General features: G+C 40.0%; 1 protein-coding gene across 2 annotated transcripts in view; it reads left to right on the forward strand.

The window, feature by feature from the left end:
- gphna (gephyrin a) overlaps positions 1-25293 on the forward strand; it is a 39766-nt gene that overhangs the window by 5951 nt on the left and 8522 nt on the right. Inside the window, exons 4-22 of one of the 2 annotated variants that reach the window (XM_033988231.2) lie at positions 1635-1727; positions 3149-3243; positions 3346-3412; positions 5870-6172; positions 9474-9572; positions 10832-10969; positions 12480-12531; positions 12622-12759; positions 15097-15189; positions 16527-16582; positions 17550-17669; positions 19600-19658; positions 20647-20800; positions 21159-21280; positions 21356-21443; positions 22838-22911; positions 23013-23077; positions 23310-23413; positions 23909-24005. In XM_033988231.2, coding sequence (XP_033844122.1) covers positions 1635-1727; positions 3149-3243; positions 3346-3412; positions 5870-6172; positions 9474-9572; positions 10832-10969; positions 12480-12531; positions 12622-12759; positions 15097-15189; positions 16527-16582; positions 17550-17669; positions 19600-19658; positions 20647-20800; positions 21159-21280; positions 21356-21443; positions 22838-22911; positions 23013-23077; positions 23310-23413; positions 23909-24005 — 2017 coding nt within the window. The remainder of the gene's footprint in view (positions 1-1634; positions 1728-3148; positions 3244-3345; positions 3413-5869; positions 6173-9473; positions 9573-10831; positions 10970-12479; positions 12532-12621; positions 12760-15096; positions 15190-16526; positions 16583-17549; positions 17670-19599; positions 19659-20646; positions 20801-21158; positions 21281-21355; positions 21444-22837; positions 22912-23012; positions 23078-23309; positions 23414-23908; positions 24006-25293) is intronic. The other variant, XM_033988232.2, reaches the window with a different exon arrangement.

Raw genomic sequence — 25293 nt, forward strand, 5'->3', positions numbered from 1 at the left:
GTTTTCACACACTGTTGCTTGTAGTTTGGCCCATTCCTCCATGCAGATCTCCTCAAGAGCAGTAGTGTTTTGGGGCTGTCCCTGGGCATCACGGACTTTCAACTCCCTTAAAAGATTTTCTATGGGGTTGAGATCTGGAGACTGGCTAGGCCAGGGGTGTCCAAACTATGGCCTGGGGGCCCTCAGACCAGTTTTTATTGGCCCTCAGGCCTCCTGCTGAACCAGCCCAATTGATCATAAGCAGTACTTTTAACAGCAAATTAAACTATTTCTACCACTGTATCCACAAATATCACATTGCATTGTGATACAGACCTAAAATGAATGTGTTTCAAGCCTTATTAATATACAGCGGGTCTGTCAAAGCTGTGTATAAAGTACCGCACTGCATTGATCACCGGTCTGTGACCCTCTGCTTTGGATGTTTTGAGATGTGGCCCTCGATTTAAAAAAAACCCAACAAAAAACGTTTGAGCACCTCTGGGCTAGGCCAGGTAGCATTAGCCAGGAAATGCTTCTTATGAAGCCACTCCTTCGTTGCCCAGGCAGTGTGGTTTGGGATCATTGTCATTGCCATGCGATACATGGCCCCATTCCTTCTTTCCTTTAAATCAGGATTCAGTTGTCCTGGTCCCTTTTCAGAAAAAAACAGCCCCAAAGCATGATGTTTCCACCTGCATGCTTCACAGTAGGTTAGGGTAAGGGTTAAGTTTTTGCCAAAAAGTTCTATTTTGGTTTCATCTGACCATATGGCATTCTCCCAGTCCTCTTCTGGATCATCCAAATGCTCTCTAGCAAACTTCAGACAGGCCTGGACATGTACTGGCTTAAGCAGGGAGACACGTCTGGCACTGCAGGATTCGAGTCCCTGGCGGTGTAGTGTGTTACTGATGGTAACCTTTGTTACTTTGGTCCCAGCTCTCTACTGGTCATTCACTAGGTCCCCCTCTGCTTCTTGTGGTCATTTTGAGATCTTGCATGGAGCCCCAGATTGAGGGAGATTATCAGTGATCTTGTATGTTTTCCATTTTCTAATAATTGCTCCCATAGTTGATTTCTTCACACCAAGCTGCTTATCTATTGCAGATTCAGTCCTCCCAGCCTGGTGCAGGTCTACAATTTTGTTTCTGGTGTCCTTTGACAGCTCTTTGGTCTTGGTAATAGTGGAGTTTGGAGTCTGACTGTTTGAACTCGTTATCAGTATAAAAGACACCTGTCCACAACCTCAAACAGGTTCCATTAATACAGGTAATGAGTGGAGGACAGAGGAGCCTCTTAAAGAAGAAGTCACAGGTCTGTGAGAGCCAGAAATCTTGCTTGTTTGTAGGTGACCAAATACCTATTTTATTTAGGAATTAGGAATTAATTAATAAAAAATCCTACAATGTGATTTCCTGGATTCTTTCCCCCCATTCGGTTTCTCATAGTGGAAGTGTAGCTATGATGAAAATTACAGGCCTCTCTCATCTTTTTAAGTGGGAGAACTTGCACAATTGGCGGCTGACTAAATACTTTTTTGCCCTACTGTATTGGTTTGAATAGCATGCAAATAAATGGGGGGAATCCCAGGAATCGCTGTGCTGATGTATTTGCTTGATATGCTCATATATTGTTTTTTTAATTTAATATTTCAGGACACTTTGCTGGAGTGGTGCGATGAACATGAGCTGAACCTTATTCTCACGACTGGAGGAACTGGCTTTGCACCAAAAGATGTTACACCTGAGGTAAACACTATTGGGGCGTTACAATGTTACACCAGAGGTAAATACTATTGGGGTGTCACAATTTTACACCGGAGGTAAATACTATTGGAGCGTTACAATGTTACACCGGAGGTAAAAACTATTGGGACGTTACAATGTTACACCAGAGGTAAATACTATTGGGGTCTCACAATGTTACACCGGAGGTAAACATTATTGGGACGTTACAATGTTACACCAGAGGTAAATACTATTGGGGTGTCACAATTTTACACCGGAGGTAAATACTATTGGAGCGTTACAATGTTACACCGGAGGTAAACACTATTGGGATGTTACAATGTTACACCAGAGGTAAATACTATTGGGGTGTCACAATGTTACACCGGAGGTAAATACTATTGGAGCGTTACAATGTTACACCGGAGGTAAACACTATTGGGATGTTACAATGTTACACCAGAGGTAAATACTATTGGAGCGTTACAATGTTACACCGGAGGTAAACACTATTGGGACGTTACAATGTTACACCTGAGGTAAACACCATTGGGATATTACACCTGAGGTCAAAATATGTTAAGGTTTTATTATTTACCCTTAATTAGAGGTCGACTATATTGGCAAAAATGTATATGCCTATATTTCAATATATATACCAACATTATTCAGCTGGCAATCCATGTGCTAAGATGTGACCAGAAATGACTAAACTAAAATGAACTCACACTTGAAGTTTGTTCTTTCTATTTTTGCTGTCTTTTTAAGGGTTTGATTTGATAAAAATCTGTTAGATTAGATCAGATTATTAGATTAAAACAGCAATTAAAATCTGTCAACTGGACAAAAAATTGTAGAAGTAAAAACGTTCCTCCTTTTGAATCTTTCTTTTATGTTTTTTTTATTTAATAACTATAATTTAATTGTAGTATAATCTCACAATAACTTTAACTCTTTGAGAGGGAGGGTTGAAGAAACATTAAACATTAGGGATTTAGTCGTTTAGTCAAATAATCCACTGATAATATCTCGGTTGACCAAAGTTTGTATTAGTCAATTATTTTATTTAGTGATGAGTATTTAAATGGAACAACAGCAGAAACGAGAAGTGAGTGAGTGATCTGAACCTTTGGTATTTTTTGTATTTAAATGTAAAAAGGCATATTAAACTCATGATTCACAAGTTTAATAATCTGTTTTTATAAATAAATTAGAGAACGATGTATCTGCATAAATAGTAGTTTTTGCATGAACTCCCCCTGCAGGTGAAGTCTTGTGATTGCAGTTTGAGTTAGATACATAGAGATATGTAATAATTTTAAAAGCTTTTGCCGCACCTCCTCTTTAGTCAAACAATGGAGTGGCAGCACATGTCTTTAGACAATCAAGAGTTTCTTTAGTTGGCTACAGTCATATTAAACTGTTCCTGTGTTTTGCTTCAGGCGACCAGAGAGGTGATAGAGAGAGAGGCTCCAGGAATGGCTCTGGCTATGTTAATGGGATCACTCAATGTTACACCTCTTGGCATGTTATCCAGGTAAACACGTACTATCAGCCTCTTCTACAAAACATGCTCTTTTGTTGCTATCTTATTTAATAATAATTCTCTAACAAACAATTTTTGCTTCTATAATTACAGGCCTGTTTGTGGCATTCGTGGCAAAACTCTCATCATCAACCTCCCAGGGAGCAAGAAGGGCTCCCAGGTACTGTTCTGCATAGAGTTATTTGTGCTGTTTAAAAATAACACTAGTTAACATTAGGATTAGGCTTAGATTAGATTCTTGCGTTATCTTAATGTGGTGTGTTGCCCAAGACCACAAAACAACATGCAATGCCAGTAGTGGGCATCAGTGTTGGAAAGTAACTGAACGCATGTACCGAAAATACATATACTGAATACTGATTTTGAGTAACAGTATTCTGATACAGTTACTCTTTGAATTGGTGGGATTTCCAAAATTAAAAGTAATGCATGGTGGTATTTCATCATGCAGTTTTAACTGTGAACTACACAGTATTAGGGAAAAAAACACACACACAGATGAAACACACAGAGCTCTTACAGTGTGAGCATGTGTGACTTTTTTTAAATCTCTAATTTGGCATAAATAAATGCATACCAAATGGTGCAACAAAAATAAAGCTGTTTGTAATTAGATGTCATATTTTTTACACTAATTTCAATGCAACTCGAAGTATTGTAAGTACTGGTATTTCGTATCGTTATATGCTAAATGGTACATTGATTGAAAGAGTCAACACTTGTTTGACTTGAGTTTTGGCTTGATGAAAACTTATCCTTTTAAAAATATATCTCAGAATTATGCAACAGTTTAAAATCAAAATGATCATTTTATTAAAGAAACAAATATTGTGTCCCAATAAATAGCAGAAAAATGCAAGCAACCTTTCTCTCTGTACTGGATTATGGGGATGTGGTGTACATGCAGACTTAAGCCTCTTTCACTCTCCCCTTTGTTTTATTACAGGTGATGGGTTTGAAACCCTAGAAGGAAAGGTCTAACTATTCCTTACACAGTGGGTGTGTCTGAAAAATGTATTTTCAGACAGTATGAGATTCCGGTCTTTTTTGAAAACAAACACGTTAAGACAAAAACTGGTCCACCCAAAGGACAAACCCCGAGCCATAAACAAACTAATGTGGTCTGCTCCATTCAGTGTAGTGAAGAGTGCAGTGAGTGTTACACTGGAGAAACTAAACAGCCACTCCATAAGAGAATGAACCAACACTGTTGAGAGAGCAGCTCAGAACCCCAGTCTGCTGTATTTCTCCATCTCAAAGACACTAACCACTCATTTAAAAGAGTGAGGTTCAGATCTTAGCCAGAGAAAGGAAATGGTTTGATAGGGGATTTAAATAAGCTGTTTTTGTTAGGAAAGAGAATCCTTCTTTAAACAGGAATGGGGGCCTGAGACATAATCTCTCCCCCATCTATAACCCCATTTTTAGTCCCAAAATGAAGAGAACAATATCAGGGTTGTTAAAGGTTGAATAGGGTAGTTTAATCTGAAACTGGAGATAATAGCTGTTTATGGTTTCAGTGTAGTTAGCCCCCCCCTCCAGATAGATATAAGACAATATCCACCAGCAATCTGACCAGAACTGAAGAAGGATGAGGAGCGAAACGTCTTCACTCCAACGATTTGTACATTGACAGATTTAAACTTCATCTTTTGCTATATTTATAAGGGACTACTTCAAAAGTTCCCATAATCCCTCACCTGCTTAACCTTGTTAATTATCGATACCAGAGCATTTAATACCAGATCACATGACTATATAAGTCTAAGGATGAGCCACGCAAAAACTGAGATGTGAAAGAGGCTTTAGCTGTTTTGCTTAAAAAATGGAATACACTCCAACGAAAAACAAAACTGGATGCATTAATGACACAAGCACACTTTAATAATCTGGTAACGAAATTTTATACACACACCTGCTCCTGCTTTTAATGTTTTATATGGATTTGTTTTTTTCTGTTTGTATTGTATTTTAAACAGGGTGCCCATGAAAAAGAGAGCCCATGTCTGAGTGAGTTTGACTGAATAAATAAACATAAATAAATGAAATAAATTCAGAATACAGTACTCTGATTGGACGGAATAAAAATAAATTTTTGTTCAGGGTATTCAGGATTCTGTAACTAAATACATTTTGAAAGTATTCTTCACATCTCGTTCGGCTCGATTCAAATGAAGCTGATTGAGGCTAACAGTTGTAGGGGCTAATTTGGAACCAAGTTGCATACGAGGAATTCCCACCGCGATTATCATAGCAACCAAAGAGTCGGGAGCAAGGTTGTTGAAGGTGCCTGAATTGTCTGTTATTAATGTTCATATCCTGAGTTACAGACACAATAGTGAAATTAAAACCCCAGGATGATGTAGAGCGGGTTAATACGAACATTTAAGACCAAAATGACAAGGCTCACTGCAGCAGCTATGAAGAGTGAGGTGACGGTTTTTCAGTGTTAAGTGAATTAGAGCCAGAGTCGATGGAGCTGGAAGCGTGCCCATGCTCACTTCCTATTTGGCTAGCATGTTAGCTATGTCAATTTATATATACAGTCTATGCTCAAACCAGAACCAAACCAGAAAGTGTGAATGCAGCTAAAGTACCATTGCTCTTCTTCTTCTAGGAGTGTTTCCAGTTCATCTTACCTGCACTGCCTCACGCTATTGACCTCCTGCGTGAGGCTAATGTCCGAGTGAAGGCCACGCATGCTGCCCTGGAGCAGCTGCCCTCACCCCTGTCCAACACCCACAACAACGCGCACAACAGCACCCACACCATGGAGAGGGGGACCCAGTGTGAGGAAGAGGAGGAGGAGGAGGAGGAGCGGCGCAGAGGAGGAGGCCGCCACGCGCACAATCATCATCACCATCACCACCATCACCAGCACAGCTCCTCCCACATCACTGCAGCCGCCATCGCTGCAAAGGTAAACGATGCTAATACTGCTAAGCTAATTATGATCGCTACAAAGATAAAGGATGCTAATGCAAAGCTAATTCGATCCCTCCAAAGGTAAATGATGCTAGTGCTGCAAAGCTAACTACATCGCTGCAAAGATACATGATGCTAGCGCTAAGCTAATTATGATTGCTGCTAAGGTAACAATGCAAATGCTCCTAAGGTAATTATAATCGCTGCAAAGGTAAACAATGCTAGCGCTGAACTAATTATGTTTGTTGCAGAAGTAAACAATGCTACTGCTGCTAAGCTAATTGTGATCATTGTGTAGGTAAACAATCCTAGTACTGCTAAGCTAACCATGATTGTTTTGACAGTTCAGTTTTTTTGCCAACCCAGTTATGCCACACTACACCCACTTTTTATTATTGGCTATGCTAATGAATGTCATCAGGGGAAGGTTAGAGTTAGGATTAGGTTTAGGAGCAGGTATTTTGGTAAAATGTAGGACTTTGGGACAGGTATGCTAACCATGCCTTGGTAGAACTGTGTTGTAAAGAAAAATTACGCTTGCTCTCAAGGTCAGCATTGCTAATGCTACTAAACTAACTATGATTGCAGCCCAGGTAAACTATACTAGTGCTAGGTTAACCCTTTAAGGACTGTGCACACTATAGATCAGTATAGCTCACCTAGGCTTTTATTATTTTGTTAGCCATAAAAATCATGTTAAAGGAAGTATCAGAATGTACTGCATTTTTTCACACGACTACCTCGATTTTACATATCCATTCGTATTTTTTCTTTGACGCATCCAATAAGTGACTGGGAAAATCCCTGCGGCATCTGCGCTTTCATTTGTCACCTTCAGGAGACAACAGAGGCAGATTACCGTAATGACAATGAAATGTAATGTAAATAGCCCCCATGGCTCTGCTTTGAGACACAGTTTGAATTTACATGATGGCACAATTGGTTGCGGAGTTACTATAATGGAAATTCCGCAACTGTGCTCTATCTGTGACGATAGCGTCCGCCACTATAGGGTTAACTACAACAACAGTGGAGATTTTCATTGTTTCAATTCAAAATGTATGCATTTAATAGTACAAATGCTATACATATGTGGCCCCCAATAAAATGACTTCAACTAATGAATGGCCATAAGACTAAAACTAGTAAAAGGGTAGTACAACTATGGAAAGCTAATGAGAAAATGTGCGCTTTAATTAACTGCTACTGTTATTACTCATTACCTCATATGGACCTGTTGTCAATAGACTGTGTTCATGTGATGTTGTAACATGCTCATAGTTTAACACTACCATTTGTAAATGTATTAGATTTTTTTTTACCAATAGAGGGAAGATGTGAAACCTTTTCATAGCCAATGTGTAAATATGTAAGTGCAAAACAGAAGAAATAGAAGAAATGCGAAAAAAAACTCTATAGAAAACATGTCCAAATCTAGTTTAAACTTGGAGATTAATAGTTTAACTCCTGCCTATAAAAGGAAGAACGGCCAAGAGGATGTTTGTGTCTCTCCTCTGTTGGCTTCTTTCCATTATTTCCTGAATGGGATTTAGATCTAAGGAATCGAGGAGGTTTGTGGAGGTGAGCAATGAGAAATGGGATCTGCCTGCTGTCCACCGTAGAGACACACCAGGAAGGACCAGTGATGGGGCTGGAAACTGGATAAAAGTTTAATGAATGTAGTGGAGAAAGTGGGACACTGCAGCACAAAGCCACAACTAAAAGGCTAAGAGCTATTTATAACAATACTACTACAAGATTGTTTGTACTTGTATGATGCAAAAGTCTCACTTTAGTATTGGTGGTTTTCAGATCCTTAATAATGTTGTACTCTGAAATGTAAGAGCCAGCTTTCCCTGTTGAGAATAACTGTATTGTATTTTGTCATAAAATATCTGAAAGGCAACTTAATTGACAAATGTTGAACCTGATAATTTCTAATTGTGCCAAAACCCTACAAAATCCTTATGTGTATATATACAGCATTCATTTTAGCTGCCCCCTGTCTGTGTTGAATATTAGCCCTGAAACCCGGCAATTGTGGACAATATAATATCATGTAAGATCCTGTGTGTAAATTGCTGTGTCTAAATATATGGCATAAATTTTAAGAATATATATTTCCAGAGCATGCATGCATGCATGAAAAAAAGTTCTCAAAGTAACTCAGTAACTCATCTTTAAAGGAAAGGCAAAAAAGTTGTAAATAAATAGCAATGACCAAAAATACAAAGGGTACAAATTAGGGCTGTAACCATAGACTATATAAAGACGTGGACTAACAGAGTGTGACGTCACCCATAGCATTCGGCTATATCACTGCCTCTTTTTTCACATGAAAACACCAAAGAAAAGATTTGGCTTTCCCAGTACCATCAGATCTAAACCAGCTCTATAACAGGACTATTCCAGGTCTAATCTAGAGCTAAACAGGTCTAAACCAGGTCTAAACCAGGTCTAAACCAGGTCTAAACCAGGTCTAAACCAGGTCTAAACCAGGTCTAAACCAGGTCTAAACCAGGTCTAAACCAGGTCTAAACCAGGTCTAAACCAGGTCTAAACCAGGTCTAAACCAGGTCTAAACCAGGTCTAAACCAGGTCTAAACCAGGTCTAAACCAGGTCTAAACCAGGTCTAAACCAGGTCTAAACCAGGTCTAAACCAGGTCTAAACCAGGTCTAAACCAGGTCTAAACCAGGTCTAAACCAGGTCTAAACCAGGTCTAAACCAGGTCTAAACCAGGTCTATTCCAGGTCTATTCCAGGTCTATTCCAGGTCTATTCCAGGTCTATTCCAGGTCTATTCCAGGTCTATTCCAGGTCTATTCCAGGTCTATTCCAGGTCTATTCCAGAACTAAACCAGGAGTATCCCAGATCTAAACTAGGACTAAACCAGTTCTATAATAGGACTGTTCCAGGGCTAATCTAGGACTGCACCAAGTTTAAAATTAGGCTATATCATTGTAGTTTTAAAGGAGGACAAAAAAGTGGATAGAATGAAATAAAAAAAAAAAAAACACAAACTGAAGTACCACCTGTAGGAGCTCTGTACATGTGCCATGGTTTGAGAAATACGGTGCTATACCAGGATATTTTGATTTTGTTATGTTTCATCCCTACAAAATGCACACGCTTTAAAAAAAAAAAATCAAATTATTTCATTTTATGTTGCTTTTATGTTGTTTTAAGTTTTGTTAGGTAAATCCATTCATATTTCATATCTCCCTTTCATTGCATTATCCTGTTTGTCTATTTTCTGTTTGTTGGATGTCAGTAATGCATGTGTATATTCATCAGACCAGTCATGCTGTGGTTATGGCTAAGGGTGCCCCCTACCTGCCCGGCACCACACCTGCACCCACTCATTTTATCTGCTCCTGTAGCCACGACGACCAGGTGAGACATGTCAAGTGACCCGTCCTCCTTTTTCTTTCCTCTCATTGATCATTATCAACACCACACTTCCTGCTCTTGCCAAAAGTACTGTGTTTTCAATGAGTTTTTTGTTGCTATGTTTGAATATAGTTTGATTCAATGCCTGAAAACTACAATTCATCCTAAAATGTTTTGTTGCCAGTGGAATGCAGTTTGTAGATGTGATGGCTGTTTACTTCATTGTAATGGAGGTACATAAAGACCTCTCAGACACATAAGTCTGTAGTTTCTATGCAGTATGCCAGATATCATTATGCCTGCCACAATGAAAGTTTTTCTTATTTTGAAGATGTTTATCTATATCGAGTTTGTAACAGCATATTTTTTATTGCTAGGTTTGTTCACTCATATTGCAAAAAAGGAATATTTACAGCTGTTAAAATGACATAAGAAGTTTTAAGAAGACTCCCGCACACTGTCTGACTCTTGGTTCATTTTTATTAGTGACCCATACCCCGGGAAGGTCAGAGGGGCCGAAGCGTTGTACTCATGAAAGTGAACCAAGAGTGAGACTGTGGGAGTCTTAAAACCTTTCAGTCAAACACCTCTCCTCCAACACACCTGTTGCCCCATTTCTACACAGAAATGACTGCAGGATGTATAGAATAGCATACATTGCTAATCTTAATAAAGATGCTAATGCTAGTATCAGAAAATCATGACTCCATATTTTTGCAACATCATGCACCCCTAGCATAAAGAAATTCATATTAGTTTACGCTAATTCGCAAACATTACCCATCTGTGGCTCTGGTACAAAAGTAAACATCAGATGAAATATTGAGTTGATTGATGTATTGATAATAATTAGAGTGATTTATATACAATTTATATATGTATTATTTTAATTATGTTAAAGTTTTTTCCTGTTTACTTGTTTTTTTTTATTCTCACGCTAATTATCTGATTAGAGAGCTTAATGAAGTCATTGCTTTGGGTTGCCAGATATTTGCTAAAAACAAACTTTTGTCCTCACGCAGCTGGTGGCATCCCATTTGAAGTTGTGCTTGTCTGTTAGCTGATTTAGTTCCCTTTCTGCAGTGCAATCACAATGTATTTTATAAGCAGTTCTGTTATAAACGCCACATATCTTTATTCAAATTAAGGTATTTTTACTGATTAAAGTCCCTTGTAGATAAGTTCCAACTGAAGAGCTCTCTGTAGCATTGGCCTGTAGCACTAAGCGCGTTTGTTGTGTGTATGTGTCTGATTGTGTGTAGATCCCGGACTCGATCATTTCGCGAGGCGTTCAGGTGCTTCCTCGAGATTCGGCCTCTTTAAGCTCCACCCCCTCTGAGTCTCCACGGGCAACACAGGCAACCTCCCGCCTGTCCACCGCCTCATGCCCGACACCCAAGGTACACCCGGCACCCCAAACAGGCCACCCCAAAAACATGCACCCCCCCAAAAACATGCACCCCCCCCCCCCCCCCCCCCAACATTCACCCAATCCAGAAACTAGCCACACACACCAATAATGAAAGAGAAATCTACCCCCTCCTTTTCTCCTTTTTCAAAATCTATCAAATGTAAAAAAAGATGGACATTCACTAATTATATAGATTTGAATTTGCATCTAAACTACTGTACACGATAACTTAGTCTCGGGACTTGTGTGCTTTTTGAATTGAATGGGAATGAATGGGACTTTAGCACTGTCTTCAGTTGTGATACATTAGAAAAATGTCCCAAAAACTTGCTCCAGCTCAGGTAAAAAAAAAGGCACCAGCATTTATAGTATTTTATAGTGGTTTAGTTTTTATTGGCACACTTGTCTTATCAGCCTATTATATCATATACAATATATGATACAGAATATATGCAAAGTACCAATTTTTTTTCATTTTAATTCGACAATAGAAAAGTGATTTAAAAGTTTTTCAATTCAATTACATATAGTGAAGAAAAGTAAAATGTCATCACAGTTTTTACAAACTGCTTTGATGCCAGTTGAGCCCCATGACTTTAGTTCAACTAAATCGAAGTGTTTCTGAATGACAGTAGTTTAAGCCACATATTTCTGTGATCATCCTCTGAAAAAGAGTTTTAGGGGTGCGTTCACACTTGCATGAACACCACACCAAAATCAGGACTCAACGCTGACTAAACTGGGACTAAACCTGGACCAGGTCAAAATCAGGACTAAACCGGGACTAAACCCAGACCAGGTCAGAATCAGGACTGAATTGGGACTAAACCTGGACCAGGTCAGAATCAGGTCTAGACCAGGACCAAACCAAGTCCTGATGTAGACTTGGTTGGGTCCTCAAGTGGCCTAGAGCCAGGGCCTAGAGCCAGGGCCTAGAGCCAGGGCCTAGAGCCAGGGCCTAGAGCCAGGGCCTAGAGCCAGGGCCTAGAGCCAGGGCCTAGAGCCAGGGCCTAGAGCCAGGGCCTAGAGCCAGGGCCTAGAGCCAGGGCCTAGAGCCAGGGCCTAGAGCCAGGGCCTAGAGCCAGGGCCTAGAGCCAGGGCCTAGAGCCAGGGCCTAGAGCCAGGGCCTAGAGCCAGGGCCTAGAGCCAGGGCCTAGAGCCAGGGCCTAGAGCCAGGGCCTAGAGCCAGGGCCTAGAGCCAGGGCCTAGAGCCAGGGCCTAGAGCCAGGGCCTAGAGCCAGGGCCTAGAGCCAGGGCCTAGAGCCAGGGCCTAGAGCCAGGGCTAGAGCCGGACCAAACCAAGTCTACATCAGGACTTAAGTGGGATCGAACCAGGACTAGAACCAGGACAAAACCAGGCCTAAACCAAGTCTACATTAGGACTTAACTGTGATCAAACCGGTATGTGTAAGTGTGAATGCAGCCTTAGAGTATTGACTATTTCCATGCATTTAAACCTCCACACTCTGTCCAAATGCAGCCTCTGTGTCTGTGTGCAGGTTCAATCTCGATGCGGCAGCAATGAGAACATTCTGAGAGCCAGTAAGTTCAGTAAGAGACATTTTATTTTTTTCATAAACATGTGCCCCCTTCAGTTGGGTTTTTCTGTATATATTTAAACTTAAACTCGTCTCTGTCCAGGTCACAGTGCAGTGGACATCAGTAAAGTAGCACGTCGTCATCGCATGTCCCCTTTCCCATTGACGTCGATGGACAAAGCCTTCATCACGGTTCTGGAGATGACGCCAATCCTGGGAATTGAAGTCATTAACTACAGAGGTCAGATCGCCAGCTGCTGTCTCTAGAGCTAGTTTTAACAACACAAAATGGAAGTACGGATAAAGGTGCACTATGTAACTTTTTAGTGAAAAACATGCACTCTTACTTTGATCAGGGCTGTGGTGGAAGGTAACTAAGTACAAGTAGTACTGTACTTAAGTAAAGTACAGATGTCTAAAAATTCGACGTGAGTACATTTTACAGTGCTTACTTTTACTTCAGTATGTGTACTTTTTACTCCACTACATTTTTGAGCTGAACTGAAAAGTAAAAAGTACTTTTTATATCATTTGAAGAGATATTTTTTGCCATGTTCATGGTAACATCCTGACTAAAGTTTTCATTTTTCAACAAACGAAAATAAATACACAAAATTCATGAGAAAAAATAAGCAATTGCTTAATATTGCTACTGTGAGCAAAATATGCATAATTTTTGAATCGGTATCACTACATTTAACACTAACACAATGAGAGACACTTGTGTGAAATAGTTTTACTTTTTACTCTTTAAGTACATTTTCAAATCAAATCAAATCAAACTTTATTTATAGAGCGCTTTTCATACAAAAAAATTGAACACAAAGTGCTTTAGACATTTTTAAACAGCTTTAAACAGCTTCTTAAATACTTTTACTAAAGTAAATTTTTTCATGTGATACTTTTACTTAAGTAAAAGTACAGATACAGAGGAAAAAAGTTACTCAAGTAACAAATCTGAGTACCGTATTTTCTGGACTATACATTGCTCTGGTGTAAAAGTGACACCAGTGAAAAAAATGCACCATAATGAAGAAAAAAAACTTGTATAAGTCGCACTGGACTATAAGTCACATTTTTTGGGAAAATCTATTTTACAAAATCCGAGAGCAAGAACAGACATTTTATCTTTAAAGGCATGTTATAATAATAACAATAAAATGGAGAACAGCAGGCTGAATAGCAGTACAGCACTCTAACGTAACACATAGACAATGATCTGAATACATGTCTGGTATGTTTATGTAAGATATAAACAGTTGATCAAATAACTACGCTAATGTAACATGCTGGCTTGTCCGCAGACAGAGTTCTTTTCACGATATTTACTGTGGCTTACTTATTCATCACAGTAGAACTAGCAAACTCATCAAATATAACATAAACTCTGGCTCATATTACATCTACACACAAAATTGTATATGAACACATGGAAAATAAACATACCACTTTGCTCCGCTAGTAACCAAACCGCCAAAACCAAAACTTTATAGTTTACTTTCAATTGTTTCTTAAATAGTGCTCTGTCAGGTAAGACTTCGCATTAGCGTAAAAAAAAAAAAAGGCTGAACCGGAAGACAGGAAGCAGTTTTCACAACCTTAAACTAGACTTATGACTAAACATTTACGACATAGTTCCAAATGAAAAATGATCACCTTGATGGTCTTGTAAGAGAAGGGGAACTAAATAATGGGAATTAAATATGAAATGTATAATGGAAGATGATACTTTACAAATTTCACATATAGGTCGCACATCCGGCCAAACTATGAAGAAAAGTATGACTTATAGTCCGAAAAATACAGTATTTCATCCAGAGCTGGATCAGGGGTGCCTTTGGACAGATCCTGGTTTTGATGTTGTTCCTAGTTTAGTTCTACTTCACTTTTTAGCCACCATTTTCATAATAAACTCCTGAGTCTTCATTAAAAGGTTTGTAGTATTTTTCTTTCTTTGTTTCTTTTATCTTTATTTATACAGGGGAACCCAGTGAGAGCACATAGGTTCTCTTTTTCATGGGCACCGTGTTTAAAATATCATACAAGCAGAAAACAAACAAAACAGTGTACAATATACAAGTCCATGTAAAACATTAAAAAGAGGAGCAGGTGTGTGTTTGTAAAAGTTTGTTACCACATTATTAAAGTGTGCTTGTGTCACCAACGTATCCAGCTTTGCTTTTCATTGGAGTGTATTCCATTTTTGTGAAGCAAAACAGCTAAAGCCTCTTTCCTGTCTCTGTTTTGGTGCAGCTAGTTCTTAGCCTTATGCAGTCATGTGATCTGGTATTACATGTTCCTGTATCAATGATTAACTCTATGATTAGCACTAGCATGATGAAAAAATGCAGAGGAAACTACATAGACTATGATTCTTTGCTCCATTACAGCCAGCTTGATGAAAAATTACAACCATTAAACACTTCAGTCTTAAGCCAAATAATTAGGTATGTGAATAAGTGACTGTAGTACAATGTGCCTTCCCAAAACATCACTGGTAATATCACACAGAGTTTTGGATATTCTTAGACCTTGATAATTAGTGTTATTGATATCCTGTGTGTGTTGTATTGTTCAGATGGTTTGGGCCGGGTGCTAGCTCAGGACATCTATGCCAAAGACAACCTTCCTCCGTTCCCTGCTTCTGTTAAAGACGGATATGCTGTACGAGGTAAGATACTATAGACACACTATATACAACGTTACGTTATACACAGATCTATTTGAAAGAAATAAATGGAGACAGAAGTACAGTTTGTGTTTATAGGCACTTTTGGTAAACATATGTAAAAGAGGTGGTAAAGATGTCTCCCATTCTTAAGATTTTGAACCCATCTTCTAACATATCAAAGTGTTAAATGAGTGTGTAAAATTATTGTTTTTTTGTTTTGTTTTTGGTAAACAAATATTCTAATCTGGAATTTCCAACATCAGGGTAATTCACGTTTAAATTACCTTTAAACCTTATTCTTATTTTGAAACACTAACCATGAGAGGGTAGTTCCAGAAACCCCAAAATTGCTGGTTTAGTCCTGGTTTAGTCTTGGTTCAGCCCTTGTTTAGTCCTGTAGCAGTCCTGCTTCTGTCCTGCTTCAGACTTTATTTAGTCCCGGTTTAATCTTGGTTCAGTCCTGGTTCAGTCCTGGTTCAGTCCTGGTTCAGTCCGGGCTCAGTCCGGGCTCAGTCCGGGCTCAGTCCGGGCTCAGTCCGGGCTCAGTCCGGGCTCAGTCCGGGCTCAGTCCGGGCTCAGTCCGGGCTCAGTCCGGGCTCAGTCCGGGCTCAGTCCGGGCTCAGTCCGGGCTCAGTCCGGGCTCAGTCCGGGCTCAGTCCGGGCTCAGTCCGGGCTCAGTCCTGGCTCAGTCCTGGCTCAGTCCTGGCTCAGTCCTGGCTCAGTCCTGGCTCAGTCCTGGCTCAGTCCTGGCTCAGTCCTGGCTCAGTCCTGGCTCAGTCCTGGCTCAGTCCTGGCTCAGTCCTGGCTCAGTCCTGGCTCAGTCCTGGCTCAGTCTTGGCTCAGTCCTGGCTCAGTCCTGGCTCAGACCTGGCTCAGACCTGGCTCAGACCTGGCTCAGACCTGGCTCAGACCTGGCTCAGACCTGGCTCAGACCTGGCTCAGACCTGGCTCAGACCTGGCTCAGACCTGGCTTAGACCTGGCTTAGACCTGGCTCAGACCTGGCTTAGACCTGGCTTAGACCTGGCTTAGACCTGGCTTAGACCTGGCTTAGACCTGGCTTAGACCTGGCTTAGACCTAGTGTACTCATGGTTTAGTCCTGCTTCAGTCTTGGTTTAGTCATAGTTTATTCCTGATTAAGTCCTGGTTTAGTCGATCTCAGTTTAGACCTGGTTTAATCCTAGTTTAGCCTTAACCAACAAACGTACTCAGTGATCCCAATACTACCTGTGGTTTTTCATACCATATATTTGTATAGCATGTCTTAAGTGTGTTTTCACTGTCGAATGTCTCATTTCTATAAATAACTGCATTAACATCACATCCATTGACCTTTAGCTGCTGATGGCCCTGGAGACCGCTTCATCATGGGAGAGTCTCAGGCTGGACAACAGGTCAGCCCTAACACACTAACACATGTCTGATACACAACTCACTGAGGAGGCCAATGAGAGGGTCCATTGGTGTGGTCTAATGTGCCCTATTCATGTGCCCTAATGTGTAAACCAGTGGTTCTCAGACTGGGGTATGTGGATTCTTATGTGTTTTTTGTTTTCTAATGTTCTAATCCTTGTTCAAAAATGCTAGGTGTAGTCCTGGTTTGGTTTCCCTTTATTAATTTTAAGAGTAACTGAGTTAGTCTTGGTTCAGTTCTGTTAAAGCCCTTGTTAAATTGTCCTTTAAAACCAGGACTTTATCATCCAGGTCTAAACAGGTTTAATCCTGTTTAGGTCCTTTTTAAGACCTACATTAGTCCTTCTTTAGTCCTTCTTTAGTCCTTCTTTAGTCCCTCTTTAGTCCCTCTTTAGTCCCTCTTTAGTCCCTCTTTAGTCCCTCTTTAGTTCCTCTTTAGTCCCGCTTTAGTCCCGCTTTAGTCCCGCTTTAGTCCCGCTTTAGTCCCGCTTTAGTCCCGCTTTGGTCCCGCTTTGGTCCCGCTTTAGTCCCGCTTTCGGCCTCATTTATCTTCATGAACTCCTGAGTCTAAATTAGGGTCATTCCAAGTCTAGAGCAGATCTTGTATAATCTTAAATTTGACCTGGTCCTAGTAGTGCTAGTTATTGCATTTGATCCCGTTTTTGGCCTGAACATTTAGTCCTGGTTTAGATCTGAAATAGGTCCTGAATATCTGCCTTTAAGTTTTGTTTTACACTTGGCTTAGTCCTGGTCTAGACCTTGTTGTCCTAGTTTAGTCCTGCTATTGATAGTAGATTGAAGGCTTCTATCTGAATAAATTCTATGTGAATAAATGATTATGATTAATAATAATAATAATAATAATAATAATAATAATAATAATAATTCATGTATATATCCAGGAAATCTCATAATCAGACATTTAATTGTTTAAATCTGTCTGTGTAGCCCACTCACACCGTGATGCCAGGTCAGGTGATGCGGGTGACGACCGGGGCTCCGATCCCATGTGGAGCTGATGCTGTGGTCCAAGTGGAGGACACCGAGCTACTGAGAGAGTCTGAAGATGTGAGTTTCCTGCATAGTCTGTATGTATAAATGGACATAGCTAACCTGCTAGCCGCCGAGTTCTAAACATCATGGGCGCACTTTTGGCTCCATCGACTGGCGCCAGTTCAATTTGCATAAAAAAACTGTGTCCCCTTTCTCTGTAACTGCTGCTGTCAGGCTCGTCATTTTGGTTTTAAATGTTCGTATTAGCCCGCTCTTCATGATCCTGGGGTTTTTATTTTGTTCTTGTGTCTGTAAATCAAGATATGAACATTAAAAACAGACAGCTCAGGCTCCTTCCTTCCCAGAGGTTGCTCCTGCTAGTGTTAGCAATACTGAAAAAAAAACCAAACTGTTGCTAAGGGGGGAGGGCATTACCTTCAACAGCTTCGCTCCAAATTGGCTCTTTGGTTGCTATGATACTCGTGGAATATGGAACTCGACTCCAAATTGGTGTCTATAACTGCTAGCCTTGATGAGCTTAATTTTGAACTGAACACTGTGGGATACGTCACACTTACTTTGTCCACTTCTTTACACACTCTGTGGATTCCTGCAAGAAGTGGTCTCTGTCTATTTTCTTTGTGTAGCAACTGCGTGATGTAAAGAAATAACTCAATTAACAGTGAGGCAATACTAAAGTGCAGTTGTTATATAGTAAGGAAGGTATAATGGGCTAATAATCAGAAGACTAGAGAACGCTCTAGGAGGGAAGTGACAGGAGATTGAAATTGAGTTTGGTTGGTACCATATATTAGAAATAATAAATGACATGCAACATTTAAGACAGACAGTTCACATGGATGGCCATTCAGAAGTGCAGAAAATATTTACAATCAGCAAGCGCTTGAAACAAATCAAAATAATTCAATGCAAAACCAATAATGGCAGTGCAATAATACCAACAGAGTCAGTAGTTGTTAAAGTGCAATGTGTCAGAATTCCGCAACTGTTGCACTGGATTGAAAAGGTCCAAGTTCAATTACGGTGCAAAAAGGCAGCTTGTCAATGTCTACCCAGCTCACACACAGTTCAAAGCCCCATCTGGAGACGACTGGGTTCCAGAGGGAGAGGTAAGTGCAAAAGAGTTTCAGGAGAGAGTTCGCAAGGGTGTGTGTGATAGAGCAATGGGTGTGGGTGTGTTGGAAGAGTATGATGGGCTGCCAAGAGCCCCCTACCAGCCCGGTGGGAGTTCTCTTAGGACAAGTGAACGCTTCTCTTAGGACAGGTAAACGCTGTAGACTTCCTTCACTAGCTCGCCATCGAGGTCAAAGACCTGACCGGTTCCGCAGATGATATATCACATACAAGCCTTCTTGACTTGTGTGCGAGTCACAGCAGAAGGTTCCTGCAGCACGACTCTGTTAGCCTCCAATACACACCTCTAGCCTCACCCAGCTAGCGCCGGTATGATAATAACTCCGGTTGGCCACGCCGTGTCACGTGACCATGAAAACTTCACTGTGATTGGCTAGAATGAACCATGTGATGCAATGACGTGCAAAACCCGCGAGAATGACTGAAAATACTGCGAGATTTGGCAACTTAGACAAAATATAGGCTGAAACGCCAGGAGAGAGAGAAAGGGGAGAAAAAGAGAGAGATATACAGGATTTGTCACCTGGGTTACATTTGTCTTATTTTTTATTATTGTTAGGTATAAAAACTACTATTTCAAATACTTTTTGCTTTATGCTTTTTATACCATTTACTCATATCTCATTAACACTTTATAAGAGCTATACCTAATTAGGCTTGATTCGGGTTTAGTTAATACTTCCTTCAAGCCCTAACTCCCCCTAAGTCATTACGAAGCCTGACTTTCTTGTTGAACTCAAGTTAAATATTTGACCCACAACATTCTCTTGGGATATTTGACCCACATTGGCTTCCCCCCTCTTACTTGTTTCTTTTAGGATAAGCTCTTAATCTCTCTGTGTTGTTTTAGGGCACTGAGGAGCTGGAGGTGAGGATTATGGTCCAGGCTCGGCCCGGACAAGACATCAGGTAAATACAGAGATGAAAGAATAGGGCTGAGAATCACAGCACATGTGCCAATTTCATATGATACAACATGTAACAAGGATTTTTGCCAAAATTCAATTCACATTATCTATTTATGATATCTCTTGAAAAAGCATACACTTTTAAAAGTCTTCTTGAATATCTATGTAATGTCTCAGTCATCCAGGTCTGAGCTGTAGCAAAAGAAAATTTCAATTCTGTCAACTGGACAAAAGTTGAAGACGTTTCGCCACTCATTCCAGCTAGGTCTGTTGGCTAACAAACTGTTAACAAACAGGTGTGTTAGTTTCAGTGTAATTAGCTCCACCCTTCAGATAGATATAAGGCAGTGTCCAGCAGTAATCTGACCAGAACTGAAGAAGTGTGAAATGTGTTCACTCTAAAACTATTGTCCTTTTACAGAATTGAATTTTTATTTTGCTATCCTCTTCTTGAATATATCTTTATATAAACCTTTTAAAGAATTGACAAAATACAGTTTTGTCAACATGAAATATCAACATTATCATTAATTGTTTACTGTAATAATCCACTGTGGAATAATTCTGACATTACAACGTAGATATTTTGTCACACCTTTTAAAGATGCATGCACTATGTAGTTTTTTTTCTGGAGGCTGTTGATCTGTTTATTCTTTGCATCTATTCAACATTTTATTGCCATGGAGGTGGATATGTTTAATGCCATATTGTGGATAATTGTAGATATGTTTAATGCTACATGTGGGAACATTCAAGGCCACGCAATAGCATCTCCATGACACTAACAGGTGGCTCGTGTGCTGCTGATGTAACTTTTCCGGTGCATCTTTAAAATGCCTAATTTTTCTCATGAATCTAGAAACAAAATTAATTTCCACGACAAGCACTATTGAATAGCTGTGCAGATGCCACATCTGTGAGACCTGTGTGCTGAACCCCTGTGCTTTAAACCCCTGTGTGTTAACCCCGTCCCTCTGGTCCCTCCCAGACCCATCGGTCATGACATCCGCAGAGGGGAGTGTGTTCTGGCCAAAGGTACCCATATGGGTCCCTCTGAGATCGGGCTCCTGGCCACGGTCGGGGTCACTGAGGTCAGCGTGCACAAGTTCCCTGTGGTGGCCGTCATGTCCACTGGAAACGAGGTACAAGAACACAAAGTACACACACATTTACACTTATTTACATGGGGAATTACACAATACTTTAATTATCTGATACATACAAGTATGAAAAGATCAATAAAAATGTATATGAAAAATATTAATGAAATGCATACAAGTTCAATGTTTGTATTAATCATTTGCTTGTACACCAAAGAAAATGGAAGTTAAAGCCACCATCTGCAAATTGATCAGATTTTTTTTCACCAGTAGATGTGAAACCTGACTTAAAGGCCAGTCCACATTTATTGCAGTAGTAATAATTTCACATTTACTGTCAAAATCTACCCAAAAACGGGTCTTTTTTGTAACTTCATGACAATAACATGTATTTGTGAAGCTGCTGAACCCAGAAGACGACCTCCATCCTGGGAAGATCCGAGACTCAAATCGCTCCACCCTGTTAGCCACGATCCAAGAGCACGGATACCCCACAATCAACCTGGGAATCGTAGGAGACAAGTACGATTCTGAAAACTGAACAATACAGATCTATGTTTATTTTAGCACAAATATGTAATCTTTTTGTGTATTCAGCCCCGATGATCTGCTCTCAGCACTCCATGAGGGCATCAGTCGTGCAGATGTCATCATCACCTCAGGAGGAGTGTCTATGGGGGAGAAGGTGAAAGTCAGCCCTGAAGCCGTTTTGAAAATACTCTTTAAAATGACATTGCAAAATTTCAGAAAATCTTATTCATTTTATTTATTTAAATTTTCTTTCTTTAATTTAGTTGCTTTTTGGCACTGCACATTAGGGATGGGATGATGATATGTGACGATATATGATAATATTGTTAATTGTGATAAAAAAGGTCTGCAATTTAATGGTTCATGCCATTTTTTAATAATTGTGATCATCGTATACAATTATAATCGCCTTTACGGCACCAGACGGCCTCATGTTTCCATTTTCAATAAAATATTGAGGTGTTAGTCCTGGTGTTTGTCCACAAGGGGGCCCTCTGTCATAGCAATGAAACTTGTTCGCTTCTGTGCCTATTCTGAATTGGGGATGGGGATGGTTCTTCACCATCATTCACCATCATAGCTAATACGCAGTGGATCTGGATCCCGATGATGTATCCTCCACTCAAGAAGGTGAAGTCTGATGTGTGGAATTATTGTGGATTTGAAAAACAAGACCAATCTGAGCCACTAATCTGCAGAGCCTGCCGAAAAAAAGCTACGGCTCCGAGGGCAAACACAAGCAATTTACGTGCACATTTACAAGACAACCATCCTGCATTATTTGATAAACATGAGCAGAAAATATCCATTGTAAGTAACATACCATGTGAAATAAACTATTGAAAGTAGTTTGTGTTAGTTTGGAGTTGTATGAATCCATGTTTGTGTTGACTTTATTATTGCTAGGTTAGCACTAGCTGAACAGCATTTTTCACAGCTGATTGCACAATTTGCTTGGAGCGGCGCATGGTTTTACAACAACCATGAATTAATCTGAATACCTATAACCTCCTAGGACCTGGGGTCCACATATGTGGACAACACATTTTGGGTTGTCTTGGCCGCAATACTTTTTTTTTTCTTTACAAGGTCCTGGTGTCCACATATGAGGACATTATACTGCTTTGGTTTAATAATTATCACGATAATATCATTAATCTTGATTATTTTGGTCACAATAATCAGGAGTCTAAATTATAATATCGTCCCTTCCCTGGTGCACATATTAAAAAAAAACAAAAACCTAATAGAAGCAATTATTATTTAAATATGCGTCGCTCGTCCAATGTTTTTGAAATTAAAGTTCCCTATAATTTGGTTGGCCAAGAAAGGCTTTGGGATTAAATGAAGAATACCAAGGAAGATTAAATGAAGATGCAAGCGAGTATCGAAAATTTCCAGTATAGTAAACAAAACCAAAATGGAAAAAAAACATGCTTTCGTTTTAGAATATTTTGTGTCAAATGTTAGATACTGTGGCTTTAAAAACATATCTAATGCCTATTGTAATATCATTTCATCACAGATGTTCTTTTTTTTTTTTTTAAGGACTATCTGAAGCAGGTCTTGGACATTGACCTTCATGCTCAGATCCACTTTGGACGTGTCTTTATGAAGCCAGGGTAAGACAAACATTTATACATTTTAGTTTACAATTTTACTTTTTATAATTTAACTCTTTTTTTTTTTTTTTCTTGTTTCATTAAAATCCTTTCTTTCCCAGTCTTCCAACTACCTTTGCAACATGTGACATTGACGGAGCTCGGAAACTCATCTTTGCTCTGCCAGGTATTTTAGGAATCTTTTGGTTTTCCTTGGAATGTTTTTAGAGGTCCTTCTATCAAATATAATCTGTTATTTTTTGGTAAACTACTATATTGACCAGAAAACCTGACTCTCCTCACCTCTAGCCACCAAGTACACTATGGTACTTTCCTCTGTAACCCCCAAAATAATTCACACAGTACAAAAGTGTGTCACAGGCGGACATTTTGAAATCTTGTGTTGTCTTGTTTTGTAGGAAACCCAGTGTCGGCTGTGGTCACTTGTAATCTGTTTGTTATTCCTGCTCTGAGGAAGATGCAGGGAATTCTGGATCCTAGACCTACCATTATTAAAGCTAGGGTACGTATCAAAAAGCAAGACCATGCAATTAGACATGGTTGTGTGCAGTAGGGCTGTGCAAATGCGTTATCAGAAATGCTGAAAAACAACAAAGGGGTCACAAAATATTACATGTAAATTACATCAAGGTCTATACTTTCTAAGTAGATACATTTTGACAGCATAGAAGTAATAGTTTGCTCAAAACTACTTTTGTGACTAATTGTGAATATGATTTTTGCCTTCGAGCCACTAGGGGTGGGACAATAAACAAGAATAGTTGACGGCCCAGCTTATCCATAATATTCTGTTAAAGTTATAATTATTCTTATCCATAACAACTTAAATAATTATCATGATATAATCGTTAATCGCAATTGTTTTGGCCCTGATAATCTCCACATAAAATATCGTCCCATGCCTACGAGCCACCCTACCTGTATGTACACAACATAAAAACTGGGACGAAACCCGGATAAGTGTGAATGCTGCCTCATAGTTGTGTGTGTTTTGTAGCTGTCATGTGACGTGAAGCTGGACCCCAGACCAGAATATCATCGCTGTATTCTCACCTGGCACCACCAAGAGCCACTCCCCTGGGCCCAAAGCACAGGTCTGTACAGTGGGACGAATGGAAAACAGTTAAGCATTTCCACTTCATAGCCTTTTAATAGTTGCTGGTCAGACTTACACCTTGCTTACACTACAGTGAGGCAGATAAGTATTTGAACAACCTGTGATTTTACAACTTCTCCCACTTAGAAATCATGGAGGGGCCTGAAATTTTCTTCTTGGGTGCATGTCCACTGTGAGAGACATAATCTAAAAAAATCTGGAAATCATGTTGTATGATTTAAAAAAAATAATTTATTTGTGTGTTACTGCTGCAAATAAGTATTTAAACACCTGAAAAAATCCATGTTAATATTTGGTACAGTAGCCTTTGTTTGCAATGACAGAGGTCAAATGTTTCCTATAATTTTTCACCAGGTTCACACACACTGCAGGAGGGATTTTGGCCCACTCCTCCACACAGATCTTCTCTAGATCAGTCAGGTTTCTGGGCTGTTGCTGAGAAACAGGGAGTTTGAGCTCCCTCCAAAGATTTTCTATTGGGTTTAGGTCTGGAGACTGGCTAGGCCACTCCAGAACCTTGATCTGCTTCTTACGGAGCCACTCCTTGGTTATCCTGGTTGTGTGCTTCGGGTCGTTGTCATGTCGGAAGACCCAGCCATGACCCATCTTCAGTGCTCTAACTGAGGGAAAAATCTTGCAATACATGGCCCCAGTCATCCTCTCTTTAATACAGTGCAGTCGTCCTGTCCCATGTGCAGAAAAACACCCCCAAAGCATGACACTACCACCCCCATGCTTCACAGTAGGGATGGTGTTCTTTGGATGGTACTCATCATTCTTCCCCCAAACATGGCAAGTGGAATTAAGACCAAAAATCAATCAATCAGCGTTTATTTATAGAGCACTTTACAACACTCAAGGTGACCAACGTGCTTTCCAGTAAAATCAGTTCTATTTTGGTCTCATCTGACCACATGACTTTCTCCCATGACCCCTCTGGATCACCCAAATGGTCATTGGCAAACTTAAGATGGGCCTGGACATGTGGTGGTTTTAGTGTATTACTAACAGTAACTTTGTAAACATTCGTCCCAGCTCTTTTCAGGTCATTGACCAGCTCCTCCCTTGTAGTTCTGGTTTGATTCCTCACCTTTCTTAGGATCATTGAGACCCCACGAGGTGAAATCTTGCATGGAGCCCCAGTCTGAGGGAGATTGACAGTCAGGTTTAGCTTCTTCCATTTTCTAATAATTGCTCCAACAGTGGATCTTTTTTCACCAAGCTGCTTGGCAATTGCCCCGTAGCCCTTTCCAACCCTGTGGAGG

This window comes from Periophthalmus magnuspinnatus, chromosome 22 (assembly GCF_009829125.3).
Source record: "Periophthalmus magnuspinnatus isolate fPerMag1 chromosome 22, fPerMag1.2.pri, whole genome shotgun sequence".
Lineage (NCBI taxonomy): Eukaryota > Metazoa > Chordata > Actinopteri > Gobiiformes > Gobiidae > Periophthalmus > Periophthalmus magnuspinnatus.